General features: G+C 39.6%; 1 protein-coding gene across 1 annotated transcript in view; it reads right to left on the bottom strand.

Annotated features, from left to right (window-relative positions):
* Window positions 1-2,983: 2,983 nt before the first annotated feature.
* The window catches only part of LOC123955377 (kinesin family binding protein), a 35,488-nt gene continuing 16,700 nt past the window's right edge, over window positions 2,984-21,771 (bottom strand). Inside the window, exons 3-7 of the mRNA XM_046027357.1 lie at window positions 15,163-15,242; window positions 14,638-14,821; window positions 11,947-12,031; window positions 7,646-7,761; window positions 2,984-4,413 (exon numbers count right to left, since the gene is read on the bottom strand). Coding sequence (XP_045883313.1) covers window positions 3,538-4,413; window positions 7,646-7,761; window positions 11,947-12,031; window positions 14,638-14,821; window positions 15,163-15,242 — 1,341 coding nt within the window. The 3' untranslated portion in view covers window positions 2,984-3,537. The remainder of the gene's footprint in view (window positions 4,414-7,645; window positions 7,762-11,946; window positions 12,032-14,637; window positions 14,822-15,162; window positions 15,243-21,771) is intronic.

The raw sequence follows: 21,771 nt of genomic DNA, 5'->3' as shown, positions 1-21,771 counted from the left end.
GTCGACAATAGCCATGGGAGGAAATGGCCCAAGTGTCCATCGGTTGATGAATGAGAACGAAGATGTGACCGGGCGGGGGCGGAGGGGGACATTACTCAGCCATTAAAAAGGGTGACGTTGGGGGAGCCTGACTGATCGGTCAGTGGAGCGTGTAACTCTGGATCTCGTAGTTCTGAGTTTGAGCCCCACACTAGGTGTGGAGATTACTTAAAAGTAATTTTTAAAATCTTAAAAAAAAAAAACAAAAAAAAAAACGGGTGAAGTTTTGCCATTTGCAAGAGTACGGATGGATCTGGAGAGTATAATGCTGAGTAGAATACGTTGGTCAGAGGACACGTGCCCTATGATTTCATTCAAAACACTCAAACAAATTTAAGAGAAACCAAGAAACAGACCCTTAAGTCTAGTGAACAAACACGGCTGCCAGAAGGCAGGTGTACGGAGGCATGAAAAAGGTGAAGGGGATTTAGAGCACGATCATCTTGATGAGCACTGGCTAATATACAGAACTGCAGAATCACTGTATTGTACACCTGAAACAAATGTAACACACTATATTAAGGATACTGGAATTAAAAAGATATTTGTGAAAATATAAAATATGCCACTTTTTGGGGGGAAAAAGCTTTAATTTTCATACAAGTTTGTTTAAATCCAATTGGTTTAATTGCCATTTTAACATAAGCTGCTAACATCTTCGTAACTTGAATTTTCAGTGGGACAAATACAGAAAGTTATACTATACATAAACGAAAGCCTTTGGCATCCTCAATAATTTTAAGTGCAAAGGGATCTTGAGACCACAAAGTTTGAGAACTACTAATTTAGAGAAGCAACGCAGTGTTGGAGGACAGTTGCCTCCGGGAAGCAAGGCTCAGGAAGAGCTGTCTGTAGAGCCAGGTATGCAAACAGAATGCAAGACTGCGAGACAGCCGGTCAGCTGTCTGCTGATAACCAGAGACACAGTCTTAAAATATAAACAGTCACCACAGACAACAAATGATAAACAGCAGAGTATGCGGACGGTTCTAAGGATAAAGACTGCTTTCAAGACCAGTGCCTGTGATACCTGAATACTATCGTTTGAACTCAAGTTGAATAACACAGTTGGGAGGAAAAAAGTGCTCAAGGCTCACGAGGCTGTGTCTTACAGATTAGCACACAGAAGGAGCTCAGCAGTTGTTAAAGGAATAGTGAATGACTAGATAAATGCAGTTATGAAACTGAGTCAGTTGGTAGCAGAACAGCTCTATCAAGAAAGGCTTGTAACAGGGGGATTTGTTCTAGCATCAGTTTTCAAAAGACAGCTGAAGAAATGAGAGTAGCCGAGATGCAGTCATTATCACTGTCCCCAAGAACTCTCCCTCCCATCTTGAGCCCCTTCACTTTCCTTTTAAAGTCAGATTAGTGGATTTATTAGCTATTATTTCATCTCAAGCATCTTAACATCCTAAACAGAACTCTTAACTCTAACCCCTCATTCCTTCATAGCAACATATTTCTCCTGTACACTCCAACTGAATATAGTTCCTGATTCTTCTCTTCCGTTCATGCCTTCCATTTAATCCTTTAACATGTCCTGTCATTCTGTTTGCAAAGCACATATGGAATTTATCCACTCCTCTCCATCCCTCCTCTATCGCTCTAGTCCAAACCACTCAGATTAATCTTAATGGAACCAGCTTGTCTCCCTGTTACCTTCCCCTCAGCCCTGTGCCTGCCCCTTCCTTTCCAATCTACTCTCTCCCTCGGAGCCAGAGTGGTTTCTTAAAAATGCCAATCAGGGGAGAGGGGGAGGAGGGTTATGGACACTGGGGAGGGTATGTGCTATGGAGAGTGCTGTGAAGTGTGTAAACCTGGTGATTCACAGACCTGTACCCCTGGGGATAAAAATACACCATATGTTTATAAAAAAATAAGAAATAAAAATTTTTTTTAAAATGCCAATCAGATCATGCCACTCTCCTTTTAAAATTCTACAAAGGTTTCCCACTGTACCTAGAATAAAATGCAAACTCCTTCTCCTCCTCTACAAGACCTTCTCCATCTGGACTCTCTGTCCGTGCCTGACCAACCCCATTCCACAATCCTCATCTACTGTAGCCAAACCGGCCTTTCCTATCCCCTAAAGCCAAATGGCTTCCTCCACTTCTTCCAGCCTGAGCGCCCAGCACGCTCCGGAATATGCCGCCACAGGATCTTGACCGCCTTTTTCCCCCGTTTAGTTCTCAATGTCACCTTCTACATTTTCAGGGGCCTCTCCAGATTACCGTAGCTAAATCAGGCACCTCTTCCTATTAAATGTTTACCGTATCACTGGTTCCTTCCTTAACAGCACTCCTGACCCGACATCACTCCGCTCATTGGTTCAGTTGCTCCATGATGGCAGGACCTTGTTGATCTTGTTCATCATGGTATCCTCTATGCTTAGAGCAGCGAGAACAGTACCTGACCCACAGCCAACACCTAACAATCAATATTAAATATGGAGTGAGTTATACATGGCTATTATGCTGATTTTTTTTCCCTGAAAAACTGATGTCAGAGGAAAAGCAGGGTGTTTATCACACATATAGTCGACTGAGTCCTAGGCTTTCCGAAGCAAATTAATAGGCAAGCCAACAGACAGAGCGATTCTCTGCATCAAACCTTACAACTGATCTTGACTTCTTGACTTTTGTGCTTCACAGGGACTCCATTTCAACTCTTCATTTCTTGAAATGACCAACATATATTAACAACGTTATTTTGAAGTACATATTCTTTTTCAGAAGTGCTTCAAGGTTTATAAATACACCAAAATGCTCTTTAAGAAACTCAGCCAGTAAGATTTTTCCAGCACAGAGACTATCTGTGCTGGTTTGGAATGAGGTTTTAATGTTTTCTAACTGTGAGATGAGGCCCAAGAAATATTCTTCTCTGGCTTCAAGTAGAGCAATACCCTCCAAGTGTCAAAAATAAAACTAACTCTTACAAGAAAACAAAAGAGTAAATGGAAGCTTTTATTAGTGAAATGAGTCAATTTATTTCCAACAAGGCCTTTTCTTCTATAAATGAGATAAACTACTTTACAACAATATAACTTAGTTTTTTGATGTTTTCAGAAAAGGAGTGATTTCTCTGGGAATTAGGAAAGTAAGTATTTTGGGAAGAATAACTACAGGAAGTTACTTTTTAATTCACAGGCTTATCTAGCAGGTATGTAACTCCGGAGTTGTTCCTCTTAACAAATCTATCAAGTACTAGCCAACAAAGAACCTACCTTTAGAAACTGAGGCAGGAAAGGTTTCTACATAAATAGGAAACAAGCAATCTAACATACCAATCATATGTCACCTTAACAAGGCAATTTACATAATTAGGTATAAATTATCTTTATGTTGATTAAGGTCCTAGCAAAGACAAATTGGTCTGTTATGTCAAGTTCAAACTGCACTCATCAGGCTAGAAAGGTAAATATCACAATGGAATGGGGTTTGACTAAGGGGAAATCTCTCTTTAATATTGCACATTTGCTTTCATTAAAAATAAGAATTATTAAGTCAAGGCCATCTTGGTTCTAAATCTCTCCATTTTTGTTGGAAGAAGACTCACCATTTCTTTACTAAGTTCTAACTCAACTTCTATTTCCTGGGCAGCCTCAGGGTGCTTTTCACAGTAATCAACAATAAATTTGTAATGTTCCAACGATGTTGCCAAATTTTCTAGCTCTTTCTTGGGATCTGCAGTGATGATTTTGCCATACAGACGGGCAACTCGAAACTTAGCTAACATGGCAGGGCGAAGAACATCCTCCCCTATGTGCTCAGGAAAGACTTTATTTGGGTCTCTCAGGGAGTCTAGGAAGAGCTGGTAGTACTTCAACGCTGACTTATTGAGATTATTTATTTTTTTTACAATGTGTGAATCAGGGTCCCTCAGCTTGTCAGCAATGGCAACCTTCAAATCCATCATGTCATAGTACGCATGTGCAATCTCAAACTGAATCTGCCTGTTGACCAACAGGTAATACTGTGGATTCAGGTCCACAATGAGGGGCTCTAGCATGGCTATTCTCCGTTTATGCATCTTGCACCGTCTCTCCATATCGGTTTCAAAGAAGGCGAGCACCTTAAACAGAGCACTGTGGTCTTGGACCACTTCGATATGGTCAGTGACATAACCATCAATCTGAAAGAACTCTTTTGCCTCAAAGACATAGTGTTGACCAAGTAAGAAAAGTTCTCTGGCTTCTTCAAAATCTAAAGGTCTCAGATAGCTCACTTTCTCTTCCACCGCGGAGATGGCGTCACACAGCTCACCGGTTCCAAACTGTACAGCTTTCTTCCTCACCCTTTCTTCCTCATCTAATTCTTTTTTCCTTAAAGCTCTAAGTTCAGATTGTTTATCAAGATCAAGCTCTCCTATGTTGTCCTGAAAGAAAAAAATACATTATGGTGAGACAGGACACTGATCTCCTGCTGTCAAATAATATTACGGCAAACTAAAGAGGAAAGAAAAGAAAGCCCTCTTTCTCAGCTGGGTTTATGGAGGTACCATAATCTTACACATCTTTTAAAACTCCTTTCTTCTAATTATATTTCAATTGTATTAAAAATGTAAGAACAAGGGGTGCCTGGGTGCTCAGTGGGTTAAAGCCTCTGCCTTCGGCTCGGGTCATGATCAGTAGGGAGCCTGCTTCCTCCTCTCTCTCTGCCTTCCTCTCTGCCTCCTTGTGATCTCTGTCTGTCAAATAAATAGATAAAATCTTCAAAAAAAAAAAAGTAAGAACAAGAGAAAGATATTTAAATCAAATAAGCTGCTTATAGATGACTTTCCTCTTCACGGAGCTAAAACTCATTTACATTTTCTCTTTTCAGGTAAGATAAATGCATATGAGAACCTTAGAGACTGTGAAACATACACATGCAATTTTAATATTAGAATGTGACTGTAATCTATATCCTAAAAATACTGCACCGAGATGCCATTAAGATTAATGATATGATGTCTATGCTAGAAGTTATTTAGTGAAATACAGAGAAATGTCCTAGGTCTCAAAGACACTCAAGTGAAGACACAGTTAAATCTACTGTCAAAGATATCTTCCCTTACCTCTCAGGACAGGGGAAAAAAAAAACGTAAAATGGTTTAAAAAACAGACTAAGTAGAGCACCTTGCTGGCTCAACTGGTTAAGCATCTGCCTTCAGCTGGGGTCATTATCCCAGGGTCCTGGGATCATGCCCCGCATCTGATTCCTTGCTCGGTAGGGAGCCTGCTTCTCCCTCTCACTCTGCCTGCTACTCGCCCTGCTTGTGTGTACGTGCTTTCTCTCTCAAATAAATAAAATCTTAAAAAAAAAAAAATAGAGAGAGAGAGAGAGAGATTAAGCTCAAGTTGTCTGCGTGGTTGTCGGTGAAGTGTCCTGCTCTTGGTTTCAGCTGAGGTCATGATCTCATGGGTCCTGGGATCAAGCCCTGCAGTAGGCTCCTCGCTCAGCACAGAATCTGCATGAGAGTCTCTCTCTCCCTCCCTTTTTGCCCCTCCTCCCACTCATACTCCCACCACTCTCTTTCTCTCTCAAATAAATCTTAAAAAAAAAAAAAAAAACAAGGGCGCCTGGGTGGCTCAGTGGGTTAAGCCGCTGCCTTCGGCTCAGGTCATGATCTCAGGTCCTGGGATCGAGTCCCGCATCGGGCTCTCTGCTCGGCAGGGAGCCTGCTTCCCTCTCTCTCTGCCTGCCTCTCTGCCTACTTGTGATCTCTCTCTGTCAAATAAATAAATAAAATCTTTAAAAAAAAAACAAAAACAAACTAAACTCATCTTCCTCTTCCTGGCCAATAAAACAGAACATCAGATCCCTCTATGCTCCCCCCCAACCCAAGCCTTTTCTCCCTGTCACTCAACATTGTCTCTTGATCTGCACTGTTCAAAACAATAGCCAGTGGCCACATGTGGATGACTCGTGGGCACTGGAAATGTGGCAAGTTCAAACTTAAATGTGGGCTGTATCCACATGATATACCCAATTCTAAGACTTAATTCAAAAATAATTTTAAATCTCTTTAATTTAATATCGATGACAATTTTTAAAATATAATCTGGGTATAAAAGGTATAAAGTTAATTCACCCTTCCTCCTTTTCTAATGTGGCCATTAGAAAACTGAAAATTACATACATGGTTGGTATTCGATTTCTACTGGATGGCACTGCTCTCCAGGTGACTCTGTGCGTACCCACGGCTGCAACCGTTACCCACGTGAGGATGCCTCACAATCCTACAGCTACAGCCCACACCTCTTCTCGAGCTGCAGCCCCGTACTTGCTCCCCCGCTGTTTGCTTATTTACATGCTTTCCGAGCAGAAGCAAGCTGATGGCTTTTCCTAGCTCCAGCTTCTCTAGACATAAAACTATCTAGCTCTCCCTATTTCCTTTCTTTCCCAAATAGGCCTCACCTTTACCCTCTACCGCTAAAATGCTCTCATCCTTGCATGATGTATGCTTCTGGAGTTTTGTGGTTTGTTTGGTTTTCTTTTGTTTACTAGTTCCATAAGTTCTATATTATCACTAGCAAAAATTATTGTATTTTAATGCATGCAAAAAAAAAAAAAAAAAAAAAAAAAGCCTAACTCCTCCAGGAAAGTTTTCTATGTATCTATGCTTAGTATACTGCATCCAAATGCTTTACTTTCCTCCTTAGTGGTTAGAAAGTAGGAGTCAGGGGTGCCTGGGTGGCTCAGTGGGTTAAAGCCTCTGCCTTCAGCTCAGGTCATGATCGCAGGGTCCTGGGATTGAGCCCCACATCCGGCTCTCTGCTTAGCAGGGAGCCTGCTTCCTCCTCTCTCTCTCTCTGCCTGCCTCTCTGCCTACTTGTGATCTCTGTTTGTCAAATAAATGAATAAAATCTTTATTTAAAAAAAAAAGAAAGTAGGATTCAGTATGGATTAGCATATATATGTTAATTTAACTCTGATAACAACATTATTAGGTTAATACTGTTATCAACTCCACCTCCTTTGTGAGAAAATTGAGACAAAGAGAGATTAAGTAAATTGTCATAAACATACAACTACCATAAACTGGCAGGGCTATTTCCAGACACAGATTTTTATAAAATAAATATAAATATATGTACTGTATAAAGTATATAAAGATTAGGTTGCTTATCATCTAAAAAGACGTAAAGGAAAAAGATAAGAGTAAGAATATGAAGAGATAATACAAAGCAAAAGAGTAAGAATATGAAGAGATAATACAAAGCAAAATCTAAGCGATTTAGGACGGGCAAGGAAAGTTTTATGGTGTTTAAAGAAGGGAAATGGTACATCTAGGCTATGAATAATTACACACTGAACAATTAATATATTGAGAATCTACTGTGCCTGGTGATGATGATATAATATGAATATGATGCAGCTTCTACCTCTCCAGGAATTTATAGTCTATCCAAAGGAAAGTCTTTAAGGAAGAAATGGTATTTGGGATAGACCTTAAACAAATAAGATTCTAAAAGGCAGATGGTTGAGTAAGAAATATTTGAGAGCATTCTGCATGCTGTGCATAATAAACACACAGTGAGCCCAACAAACATAACTACCATTTTAAGCGTTTACTTCCTTCCTGCTTATTTAAGAAAAAAAAAGGCAACTTCTGACTATATTACCTGCATGGAAAGCTGGGCATTCTGCAGGAGAGTCAAACAATATTTGATCCAGCATCGTGCTATCTCTCCTTTTCTTTGATGGTAAAGCTCTGGCACATCTCCTTCAGGTTCAGTAGCTAAAATCACAGAACATTATTGTTTAATGGTCACCATCACAGTTTTCATTGTGTACTACATTCTTCTTAAAGCACTTTTCCCTGAATTTAAGAGTAATAGATTCTCACCGAAGCAGTGGGGGGAAAACCCAACCAAAATTCCAACCATCCAGAGGCACTCACGTTATTATTTTTGTAGATTTCTTTCTAATTTTTTTCTTGTGTGTTGTCGGTAAAAACTAAGGTCACAATGTATATTCAGTTTTGAATATAGGTTTTTCTTTTACATATTCCAGCACTAACTCTTCACCCGTATCATTACCAACTCTTTAACACTTTTTAAGTATATTGTGCTCGCTTCGGCAGCACATATACTAAAATTGGAACACTTTTTAAGTATAACATTACATACAATTAAATAGATGTTCCAAGGGTTATATAACCACTCTTGTAATATAACCATTCTAATTCTGTTGCTTCCACTTCTATAAGAAACAAATCTACACAAAGTCAGGTCATGATCTTGAGGTTGTGGGATCAAGCCTGACATCAGGCTCTGCGTGGAATCTGATTCAGATTCTCTCTACCTCTCCCTCTCGCTCATTCTCTCTCTCTCCAAATAAATAAATAAAATCTAAAATAAAGAGAAACATTCTCTCTCTCTGCCTCTGCCCCTCCCCTAAGTTTGTGCACGCACACACGGTCTCTCTCTCAAAAAAAAGAAGAGAAATATGTCAGACAAGGTGAAAGTTAGCATAACTATTAACCAATTTGTCAAAAATTCCAATTTAGTGAAATTCAAATTGAAATGGAGTTCTCATGAATTAAAAGTTAGTCCTGGATGCAAAGCTTCCCCCAAATTAACATTCAGAATGATGGAGACAGTTTAGTGAAGGCCCAATTATTTCATTTTGTAATGCAAGTCTCATATCCAGTTTTACCAAAATACTTGTTACACCTGTGGAGGGCATTCCTTTTTGCAAAAAAGTTTATTTTAAGAATTTGCATGATTCGGGGCACCTGGGTAGCTCAGTCTGTAAAGATCCAACTCTCGATCTCAGCTCAGGTCTTGATCTCCAGGTCGTGAGTTCAAGCCCCACATTGGTCTCCACACTGGGCATGGAGAGTACTTAAAAAATAAATAAAATGACAATGTAAATAAGTAAATAACTTTCATCATTTAAATTATTTTGGTTTTTCACTATTTGAGAAAAAATCCTTAGTAACATGAAATAACACTTTCCATCACCATATCAGATTTAATGAAGTATTGCTATTAATCCATGTAAATCTTCCTCTGTAGGCTACCTTTTCCATCATCGTGGGTGTATCACCAACACCAAGTATAACAGTCACAGTGCCCAGCTCTACAGGGAGAGAATCAAGTCACTAGCCTCCCAAGCAACACAGAAGTATGGCACTGAAGCAAGTCACTAGTGGGTTGGATGGTCTCCTTTAGATGAACAATTGTTTCAGCAGAAAAAGTGGGTCTGTTATTCTTTCTTAAGATTTATTTATTTATTTGAGAGAGAAAGTGGTGGCGGGGAGGAACAGACAGAGAGTGGGAGAGAGAATGTCAAGCAGACTCTCCACTGAGCAGGGAGCCCAACATGGGGCTCAATTCCACAACCTTGAGATCATGACCTCAGGTGAAATCAAGAGTCAGACACTTGACCAACTAAGCCACCTCGGTGCCCCCAAAAGGTGGTTTTTATCTCCAACAGTAAAACTAAAGAAACAACATACAGTTGATTGTCATTATCCGTGATAGTCATGTTCTTTCTATAGTCACTGTGAACACGGAATTATCAGCAAATGCTAAAACACTGCCTCTCGGAAAAATACAGGGCTAGATTCCCATGAGCTTCTGGCCACATTTTCATCAACTGATCAATATGTATAACTTTATTTTATGTGTGTTTCTATTTAACGATCCCTTATTTAGTATCTACTGTTGGCTTATTAACACTGAACTCGGGACCAACAGCACCATAACCTGTGCCTGAACGAACCACATCCAGCACTGTCATTTCTCCATAAGGCACGTCACGGCTGTCACCTGTTTACATTGGACAGCACTTCGGCACTACACTCGGGGGCCATTTTAAACAATGAAATTGCCAACAAAAAACACAAAAATGTGAAGAATAGGGTACTAAATAAACCACAAAAAGGATACTTATTCACTCTATGGGAGCAGAAACAAGAAGGCAAGTGTTGCCTTGTTCGACATCAGCTGGAAACATGCACCTCAGGTGACCCAACTTCTTTGCTGTTCTAACAAATGACCACAGAAGTGCCTAGAGTACTAAGTTTGGGGTCACAAGTAAACGGTAGCAATAGGTGAATCCACAAATATAGAATCCACAAATAATGGACTCCACTTTGGAACCTGTACTTAGACGTGAAGTCCTTTTTTTCTCTTTCAGAAATAGCTGGTGGAACTGGGTACTTGACCTCCTTAAGGTTCGGAAGCAAAAGTTATTGGGTTGATACCTTTGTAAAATGCGTTCAAGGACCCTATGTAGATATGTTACTGATTTGATAATAATAAAAAGCTCCAACTGTTTTTTAAAATTGAGGTACAACTGACATTATAGTTGACCCTGAACAACACGGGTTTGAACTGCACAGGTTCACTTATACATGAATTTTTTACGGTACAGTACTGTAAATGTATTTTCTCTTCCTCCTGATTTTCCCAACATTGTCTTTTATCTGGCTTATTTCATTGTAAGGATAGAGTATTAATACATATAACATACAAAATATGCGTTGTTTGTTATGGTAAGGCATCTGGGCCACAGTAAGCTCTTGGTAATTAAGTTTTAGGGAGTCAAAATTTATACATGGATTTTTAACTACCCAGGGGATAGTGACCCCTAACCCCACCACATTACTAAGGATCAACTATACACTAGTTTCATAGGCACAACACAGTGACTTGATATTTGTATATATTACAAAATGATCATCACAGGAAGTCTAGTTAATATTTATGACCATATGCAGTTCAGTTTTTTTTGCAATGAGCTTTAAAGATATACCCTTTTAGCAACTTTCAAATATGCAATACAGTATTTACTGCAATCACCATGCTGTACATTACATCCCACAACTTAATTATAACTGCAAGTTTATACCTCTCCTAAAAAAGATTTCTCTTTTTCTCCTTTTTTTCCTGCATAATAATCCACTGTACATATACACCATATTTTCTTTATCTACTCATCCAGCAATGGACGCTTAAGTTGTTTTCATATCTTGGTGACTGTAAATAATACTGCAGTGAACATGGGGATGCATATATCTTTCAGTTTAGTGTTTTCTTTTTCTTTGGGCAAATACCCAGAAATGGAATTACTGAACTATATGTTATTCCTATTTTTAATTTTTGAGGAACCTCCATACTGTTTTCCACAGTGGCTGTGAGAGAATTTACATTCTCACCAACAGTGCACGAGGGTTCCCTTTTCTTCACATCCTCACCAACACTTGTTATTTCTTGTCTTTTTCATAAAAGCCAGGAGAATGAGATGATACCTCACTGTGGTTTTGATTTTCTCAAATATACATGTTAACTATGATTTTTAAAACCAAATAAAACATAATAATTAAATACTAGACATTTGGACACATCACTTATGCAGTATTCCAACCAAAAATGTGTCATCTGATTCTTAGCTTAAGGAAACATCAAACACCAATTGATGGAAATCTAATTTAATAACTGGCTTATATTTTTCAAAAATGTCTATGTGACAGAGAAAGAATGGCTGGGGAACTATCCCAGATTAAAGGACAGTAAAGAGATGTGACAAGTAAATGCAGTAGGAAATCATGAACCGGATACTCTAGTACTAGAAAAGACATTATATGGGAATAAGTAATGAAACAGAAATATGCATTATAGATAAGGAATTGTATCAATGTTACATTTCCTGTTCTATGATTATGTAAGAAAATATTCTTGGAAAATATGCACTGAAGTACTAAAGGGGTAAAGGAGTCTAGCGTTCACAATCTTCTCTCAAATGCTCCTGAAGAACAATAAAATGTGATTGCAAATGAGGCAATTATTAAAAGCTGGTGAACTGAAAAGGGCTATGGTAGTTCCTTGTTCTGTTCGTGAATTTTCTAAAATTTAAAAGGATTTGAAAATGTTTTCTAAAAGCTGTGTAATAAAACGTGCACATATGAACTTACTGTCTTCTGTTGTTGAGATCTTTCCAGTTTGACCAAAAATGACATTAGCAGCAGATAAACAGTGCCTGGCCTCCATAAAACATAGCTGTTGAGGAAATAAACAAAGGTAAGTGCAAACATCACCCAGCCTTATTTGCAGTCAACACTTTTACATAAAGACTTCTAGTATGAGAAAAGCTATAAAATTGGGTAAAAACCACTAAGGAGACCCTGTATGGTTGCTGAACATTAAGAAGGTATATGACACATATTCTCTACTTAAAAAGCTACCTCACAGATTTAAATGACAATCCCCCCAAACTCTTCATAATAATCCAAACTGGCTGAGAGACAATTGCTGACTGAACTGAAAGTTAGCTCTCTTCAGGTTATCACTCAGGATGCTTCAAAAACAGCTATCATCTTAGACTGAGAGCGCTTCCCATAGGCCTTTAGGTTCAGTCCACAGAGCCAAAATGCCATCTGGAATAAATGTGTCCTCTGTCCGAGGACTTGAAGATTTAATTTTCAGAGATCTCTCTATATATCCTACTTCAAAGGCAAAAAGGGTAAATATAGATAGGAAGAGATTCCTGTCTTCTGGAATTTGGGGAATTTACTTATCATGAATGAGGATTCCCATCAACTTTTGAAGCTAACAGATTTTCACAGATGAACTTTATGGAACTGCTTTACCAACACACTTGAAGACTTCCTAATTCAAATTTGGGGATGGCAAAGTTCTCGCAAACACTTATCACGTAAGTCATGGGACCAACCCAGCAGAGACACAAAGTTAAAGTCCAACTTTTAGTTGAAGCCACCCTCATTAGTTAAATGTCTAGTTCATATTAATAATACCTCATTTCGTTGAGAAGATTTTTCATGGTTGGCTATGACTTCAAAATCTCAGCACTAAATGTATCTCTCCATGACAGCAAATTCAGAAGCCACCTTGAGACTAGCTGGGTACTGTGTACAGTATTAGCCCAGCAACATCTACAGATCAGAATGTTGGTGTTAAACCTCAGAAGCCCACAGAAAGTTACAGTTTACATAAAGAAGCTTTAACTGTCCCCCTACAATCCCTTACCCATCATTATCTTTCAGTTTTATTTGGCTTTGTTGCCTGTAAGCAGCCACTGCTACAGCAGTGAGTGCCCTGTGCCCTCTAGGTGGCTGGTAAATGTGGGACTTTAGCACCGGCCAGGTAGGGACACATCGAGTTTCAAAACCTCATCACTGGAACCAGATGGAAGATGAGAATGATATAAAAATGACAACTGCATTGCTTAAAAAAAAAAATGGTTCAAATCTCTGTTTGCAATGTAACTCAGTTGTAACAAAAACTTAGAAAACATTTCAGTTTAAAAAAAAAAGGCACAAAGTGGGGGAGATACTCATGAAAATTACTGCATGCGCCACAAAAGCAATGCTTAACAACTTTAAATTTTTTATTACACTTTGAATTAATATCTAAATATCTTAGTACTATTAATATCGATGGAGTTTTAAGCATTAGGTAAAATCACAGTGAATTATGTGGCTTTAAAGTTGCTAAACAAAACAAAGAAGGGGCCTCTGGAAGCTATAAAAAAAAGGTGCCACAAGCAGAGGCACCAGGTAACACTTCTGATGACGACCACAATGGAACGGATTCATGAGTCAGGTTTAACTGAATGCTCCAAGAGACGCGACAGCGTTACTTACACACTTGATCTTAGACCAAAGTCCTAGAAGCGATGCTGCAGTCACCACAGCCCTTTCTTGCCTGCTAATAGCTTTTCTGAATGAAATTCTGTGGGACAATACTTTAAACATAGGGCGCATTTACAGAACCAGCACTAACAAAAAGCTTAGAAAGGATAAAGGCCCAGGAAGAATACAGCAGCAGGTAACCAAAGAGATTTAAAGAAGGTACTCTGATCAGCAAAGAATAACCAAAATTTCAGAGCGAATCAGAAATACAAATAGAAGTAATTTCTATTGCTGAGTATCTTACTGAGGATTAATAGAAAATCTGGCCGGGAAAGGTGGCTGAAAAGGGTTTAAGCATTAAAACTCTTAGGAACTAAAGGAATAAATGGGTTAATTAAAAATATACCAACATGATTTTGAATAACTGTGATCAACAACTGAGAAGCTCAAGGTTGTTCTGTGTAAATCCTCCAGAAAAAGTGTATCTTAGAGAGCCACAACTCAGGAACTGAGCAGAGACATTTCCAACAGAGAAAAATTACTATGGAGGAGTTAATTCTAAAGAATAACTGAAATGCATCACATGCTTTTGTCGAAGCCCACATTTAACAGTCAACTTCCTCAGACAAATCCTCATAGTTACAGATTACCACTGCATAAAGATAAAGCTCTGTCTCTAAGATAAACTCCGCAATTTAAGGTAACATCTCCCTAGAATGAATGATCGTGTTCTGTATTAAAAACGAATTGGTCTTAGGTAACATGTAATTTTAGGGGCAAGCAGCATGTAAGACAAGGACAAAATTCAGCATCTTACCATTCAAAAGGATTAATGCAACAAAAAGCTACATAAATCTAGTATATTGGCAAACTGGGCTGCATTTTTCTGTCCAGTTTACATCATAAAATACAAGCTACCTGTTTTTAAAAGATGACATTTTCAAGGTACTCCTGGTTCTATTTTTATACACACATACAGTAACTTTTTGTTAGACAACTATTTAAGAAGCTTACCTTATTGATGTAAAACTGCGACAAGGTAGCAGCATTAATAGCCCACTCTATGGGATGGTAGGCATTGTGTTCAAGCTGGCGTTTCAGGGTACTGTGACAATAATGAGCAGCTTTCTCAAACATTTCCATATGCTGGTAGACTTGAGCCAGGTAATAGAGGTTATGAGTATAAACCTTCTCAAATCTGTGAAGAAGAAGTGAATATTTGTATAAGGTTTACAACTGATACGGAACTTTCATATAGCTCAGTCCTCTCACCACCCCTTGGGAGTTGGGTATGACTATGGTAGCTATCTGAGAGATGAGGAAAACAGAGCCTCAGATTTGAACAGGGTCATGTTTCTAGTAAGTGGCAAACGGACATTTTTAAATCTATGTCAGAATCCATATTCTACAACTTTAGGAGCATCTCAAAAGAGAAAATACTTCTTGGGTAACATGAAAATGAGCTAGTGATTTTGGAACAATCATCTTATCTACACTACGTGGAATTTACCTGTGAGAGCAATTTCTGTACCTACTCACCTTTTTGATCTCTCCTGTTCAGCAAGTTTCTCTTCTTCAGGAAGAAAATGCTCAGTAGGATCAAGAGGAGGACTCCCGATCTACAATTAAAGAAAAACAGAACTCTAAAATTTTAAACTGTAAACACCAAGCGCCCTCCTCTGGAGAAACCAGACAAAGCAAATTTTTAAAGCCCAGCATACCTTATTTTTTTACTAGCTCATTTTCATGTTACCCAAGAAGTAATTTTCTCTTTTTTTAAAAATTTTATTTATTTACTTGTCAGAGAGAGCAAGAACAAGTAGGGGAAGCTGCAGGCAGAGGAAGAAGCACATTCCCCACTGAGAGAGGAGCCTGACATGGGGCTCAGTCCCAGGGTCCTTGGATCATGACCTGAGCCAAAGGCAGACACTTAACCAACTGAGCCACCCACGCATCCCAAGAAGTAATTTTCTTAACCATAAGTTTTTAAAGAGTCAAACAAAGAAAGGAGATTACCTAGAAACTGACAGAACTTTAACTGCTATGAGAAGTGAACCTCAAATACACTAAAAAAGAAAAAGATCTTCCAATCTACCTTCAAGTCTTAATTCTGTCCAGTAATAAAAAAAATACTTTCAAAACCTACATAAGTGGGGCACCTGGCTGGTTCAGTTGGTAGAGCACTCAACTCTTGATCTGGGGGTTGTGAGTTCGAGCCCCATGTTGAGTGTAGATATTACTTAAAAATAAAATCTTACAGGGAGCCTGCCTCCCCCCTCCCCTGCCTGCCTCTCTGCCTACTTGTGCTTTCTGTCTGCCAAATAAATAAATGAAATCTTAAAAAATAAATAAATAAATAAATAAATAAAAATAAAAAATAAAATCTTAGGGGCGCCTGGGTGGCTCAATGGGTTAAGCCTCTGCCTTCGGCTCAGGTCATGTCTCAGGGTCCTGGGATCAAGCCCCACATCGGGCTCTCTGTTACGTGGGAGCCTGCTTCCTGCTCCTCCTCTGTCTGCCTCTCTGCCTACTTGTGAATTCTCTATCAATAAACAAATAAAGCCCTTTTAAAAAAATACATAAAATAAAAATAAAATCTTTTTTTTTCAAAGATTGTACTTATTTATTTGTCAGAGAGAGTGAAAGAGAGTGCACAAGTAGGGGGGAGCATAAGAGGAGAGAGAGAGCAGCAGCAGCAGGGAAGAGAGAGGGAGAAACAGGCTCCCTGCTGAGCAAGGAGCCTGATGTGGGACTTGATCCCAGGACCCTGGGATCATGACCTGAGCCAAAGGCAGATATTTAACTGAGTCACCCAGGAATCCCTTAAAAATAAAATCTTAAAAAATAAAAAAAACCCTACATAATTATGACAAATAAAAAGGTATGTTCATCCTTAGAGTGATATTGTTCTAAACCAACCACTAGTGAAAATCAAATCAAAGTTTTAAATATTAAATATTTAAATTTAAAACATTTAAAATATTTAAATATTTGCTCCAATACTTTTTTTTTTAAGATTTTATTTATTTATTTGTTAGAGAGTGAGAGCGTGAGCACAGGCAGACAGAGTGGTAGGCAGAGGCAGAGGGAAAAGCAGGCTCCCGGCCAAGCAAGGAGCCCGATGTGGGACTCGATCCCAGGACGCTGGGATCATGACCTGGGCTGAAGGCAGCTGCTTAACCAACTGAGCCACTCAGGCATCCCTGCTCCAATACTTTTTTTCTCAAGGCAACGAGAAAAGCATATAGATTACCCCCTTTTAATACAGAGGCAATAAAATCAGTGATTCTATTGTGCATTACTTTGGCCAAGTCACCCAATCTCTTGCACTGCTGTTTTCTCATTGATAAAATTTCTTCATAAGATTGTTAATGAGGATTCATGAGTTAATACACGTAAATCACTTATAATACCATTTTATTGGTATTGGCGCTGCTCCAAAACAGCACCACTGCCCATCTACTTCTACGAGAACAGACACATCTGCAAGACCAGCCTTGCTTTAAAATGAATTCGCTAAACTTCAAATAGCAAAAATCCTCTTCCGTTTTTAAAAATGTGATCTTACATCCTGGATGTAAATGCTAAAAGCATCACAACTTGGGTTCCTAGAATTTACAGAAGGTAAAAATGACTAAGACAGGAAGCAAGGCCCAAGGCAAACACAACAGATAAGTAATTCTTCCAAGATCTCAATAATTTTGAGGGCTGTTTATATGCTTACTCTTTTTTTTTTTTTTTAAGATTTTATTTATTTATTTGACAGAGAGAGAGATCACAAGTAGGTAGAGAGGCAGGCAGACAGAGAGAGGGGGAAGCAGGCTCCATGCGGGGCTCAATCCCAGGACCCTGAGATCATGACCTGAGCCAAAGGCAAGGCTTTAACCCACTGAGCCACCGAGGCACCCCTATGCTTACTCTTTAAAATATATATATATGCTTACTCTTTTTTGATGAAGGGAATTAATCAATGTATTATTTTCTATACATACTTCATCGTTACCGCTACCACATGTCATAAATGACCCTAAATCAAACCACTCTCTTCTCTGAACTAAAACACAGGTCTAACTCAGTACAAAAAGTTTGATATGTTTTATGTGTCCATATTAATACTAATTTTTAATAAAATATCATAGGTGTTTGGTTATCTTACACATTTCTGAGGGAGGAGGGGCAGAGAGAAAGAGAGAGACTTTTTTTTTTTTAAAGATTTTATTTATTTATTTATTTGAAAGACAGAAATTACAAGCAGGCAGAGAGGCAGGCAGAGAGACAAGAGGAAGCAGGCTCCCTGCCGAGCTGAGAGCCCGATGCGGGGCTCGATCCCAGAACCCTGGAATCATGGACTGAGCCGAAGGCAGAGGCTTTAACCCACTGAGCCACCCAGGTGCCCCGAGAGAGAGAGACTCTTAAGGAGACTCCATGTCAAGTGCAGAGCCCAACATGGGCTCAATTTCACAACCCTGAGATCATGGCCTGCACTGAAATCAAGAGTCAGATGCTTAACCGACCAAGCCACCCAGGCAGTCTGTATTCTTAACATTTTAAATGAAGAATTCCATGTATAGGGGCGCCTGGGTGGCTCAGTGGATTAAGCCACTGCCTTCAGCTCGGGTCATGATCTCAGGGTCCTGGGATCGAGCCCCGCATCGGGCTCTCTGCTCCGCAGGGAGCCTGCTTCCCTTCCTCTCTCTCTGCCTGCCTCTCTGCCTACTTGTGATCTCTCTGTCAAATGAATAAAATCTTTAAAAAAAAAAAAAAAAAAGAATTCCATGTATAAGAGTATGAGCCTAAAATCATGAAAGGAAGGTGGCCCATGTGGATAGATGTTTCTGTGATTTGTCCCACATAACTGACCAGCTAGACCTGCATATACACAGGCAGGCTAATGTTTTTGAGACTCATGCTGTGCAGATAACCTTAAAAGCCTGGTTGATTGAAATATATTATCTGACCTCCAGATCAGAATTGGCTCTTCTGTTCTGTTTTGATCTATAAATCTTGTCTCACATCCCCCTCCTGCTCCAGGCTGAGCTGGCTCCCTGGAATAGAACCTGGGAGGGGAGGCAGACACACAGAGTCCCAGCTCCTTGAAAATATAATAACATGATAACACAGAAATGCAGCTCACTCCAAGCTGCATGTAAGCAAACAATGTTTAACTTTAAATCCCATCATTTGCTCTATAAATATGGCCCTTATGGGGACAGTCATTTCCAAGTCTCACCTAAGGGGAGGACACTCCACCCAGGCCTCTCCATCGGGACCCCAGCCTGGCTGTTTCCCTGGGGCTTCCCCAGCTAAGGAGGTTGGATGTTCTATGTACCCAGTGTGATATAATTTTCCTTTATTCTCACTTATTGCCTATTACCTTCATCTATGTATAGACTCCTTTCCTCTTCTGTTTCTATTAGGTTTCTGTAATAATTAATAAAGCTCTTTTTATTTTTCAAAACCTAAACATGGCTGTTGTGAATCTTTTGTTCAGAACAGAGAGTAACATCTCCTTTGGCTTTGTGATGCTCTGCTCCTCTTAGTTCATTAGGAGGAAAGTTAAAACACCAAGAAGAAGCACCATGACATTTAAAATGTACAATCCAGGACGCCTGGGTGGCTCAGATGGCAGAGGGTCTGCCTTAGGCTCAGGTGGTGATCCCAGGCTCCTGGGACAGAGTCCCACATCAGGATCCTTGCGCAGCAGGGAGCTTGCTTCTTCCTCTGCCTGCTGCTCCCCCTGGCTGTGCACTTTCTCTCTAACAAATAAATAAAATCTTTTTTTTTTTTTTTTAATGTACATTCTAAAATTCCTTGACAGGGAGCGGGGGTGGCAGAGAGGGAGGGTGCCTGGGTGGCTCAGTCAGTTAAGTGTCTGCCTTCTGCCTTTGGCTCAGGTCATGATCTCAGGGTCCTGGGATGGAGCCCTGTGTTGGGCTCCCTGCTCAGGGGGAGTGTGCTTCATCCTCTCCCTCTGCCCCACCCCCTCTCGTGTTCTCTATCTCAAATAAATAACTTTTTATTAAAAAATTCCTTAAGGGGCACCTGGGTGGCTCAGTGGGTTAAGCCTCTGCCTTCGGCTCAGGTCATGATCTCAGGGTCCTGGGATCGAGTCCCGCATCGGGCTCTCTGCTCAGTGGGAGCCTGCTTCCTCCTCTCTCTCTCTCTCTCTCTCTCTCTCTGCCTGCCTTTCTGCCTACTTGTGATCTCTCTGTGTCAAAAAAATAAATAAAATATTTTTAAAAAATTCCTTGGGGGTATAATTAACATGCTAATTTGCTCCAATATATCCTCTAGGGGTAGCTTGTTATGGTTAGGGAACATATTTTATTCCTTCCTATTTGATTCCCTAGCATTCTGCACAGTACCTGTCACATAGTAAAAACAATAAATGTCTAGTGAATTAAACTGACAAAACAAATAGAAATGTTCCATCTGTGCACTCTGCTCACAGCACATTCTTTTACTTGTTATCATTTTGGTATAGATACGGGAAGTCCTCTCTATACTATACAGTTCTTGTTTTTTTTTTTTTTTTAAGATTTTATTTAGTTATTTGTCAGAGAGAGAGCATAAGCATGGGAGAGTGGCAGGCAGAGGGAGAAGCAGACTCCCAATGAGCAAGGAGCCTGATGTGGGACTTGATACCACACTCTGGATCATGACCTGAGCTGAAGGCAGATGCTTAACCGACTTAGCCATCCAGGCATCCCCCCCCCTTTTTTTTTTAAACATTTTTAAAATTTATGTATTTGAGACAGAGAGATACAAAGAGAAAGAGGGAGCACGAGCAGGGGGAGAGACAAATGGAGAGGGAGAGGAAGACTCCCCGCTGAACAAGGAGTCAGATGCGGGGCTCCATCCCAGGACTCAGAGATCTGACCTGAGCCGAGGGCAGACACTTAACCACCAGAGCCACCCTGGTGCCCCTACACTACACAGTTCTTTTTTTTTTTTTTTTAATTTTTTATTTGACGGACAGAGATCACAAGTAGACAGAGAGGCAGGCAGAGAGAGAGGAGGAAGCAGGCTCCCTGCTGAGCAGAGAACCCAATGCGGGGCTCAATCCCAGGACCCCGAGATCATGACCTGAGCCAAAGGCAGAGACTTTAACCCACTGAGCCACCCAGGCGCCCCTACACTACACAGCTTTTAAAGGAGCACCCCAAACTTGTATTTTAGACTAAGTTCAACTACTGAGACAATGGAGTATAGTGGTTAAAAGTATGGATTCTGGAATCAAATCATGTAGGTCAGAACCGCAGCTTCACCACTTACTCGTGTGTGGCCTTGGGTGAGTCACAATCTAGTGTGCTTCTTTTTCCTCATCTATATAACAGGAATAATAAAAGTATCTACCTTATGAGTTGTCATGAGGATTACGTGAGTTAAAATTGGTAAATCATTTATAACAGTGACTGAAGGTACTGTAAGTAAGTGTTATGTTTGTTAAATAAGTAAAATATGAACAGTGGGAAAATAACAAAATAAAAAGCTTCTAAACAGCAAAGGAATCCAACAACAAAATGAAAAGTCAACCTACCAAACAGGAGAAAGTTTCTGCAAATCATGTATTGAGAAGGGGTTAATATTCAAAATATATAAATTCATGAAACTCAGGACCAAAAAAACCCAAACAACCCAATTAAAAAACGGGCAGAGGACCTAAACAGACATTATTCAAAGGAAGACATACAGATGGCCAACAAATACAAGAGAAGATGCTCAGCATCACTAATCATCAGGGAGATGCAAATCGAAACTATAATGAGATATGACCTCACACCTGTCAGAATGGCTATTACGAAAAAAGACAAGAAATAACAAGTGTTGGTAAAGTTAGAGAAAAGGGAACCCTTGTGCACTGTTGGTAGAAACGTAAATTAGGCAGCCTCTATGGAAAACAGTATGGAGATTTCTCAAAAAATTAAAAATAAAACTACCATAAGACTAGCAATTCCACTTCTGGGTATTTAGCCAAAGGAAATAAAAACATTAACTCGAAAAGATAAAAGCACCCCCATGTTCACTGGAGAACTATTTACAACAGCCAAGACATGGAAACAACCTAGGTGTCCATTAGGGGATGAATGGATAAAAAAATACACACATACACAGGAAATTATTTAGCCATTAAAAAAAAAAAAAGAA

The sequence above is a fragment of the Meles meles genome, chromosome 13 (genome assembly GCF_922984935.1).
Source record: "Meles meles chromosome 13, mMelMel3.1 paternal haplotype, whole genome shotgun sequence".
Taxonomy (NCBI): Eukaryota; Metazoa; Chordata; class Mammalia; order Carnivora; family Mustelidae; genus Meles; species Meles meles.
This window is presented reverse-complemented; position numbering and strand designations above follow the sequence as displayed.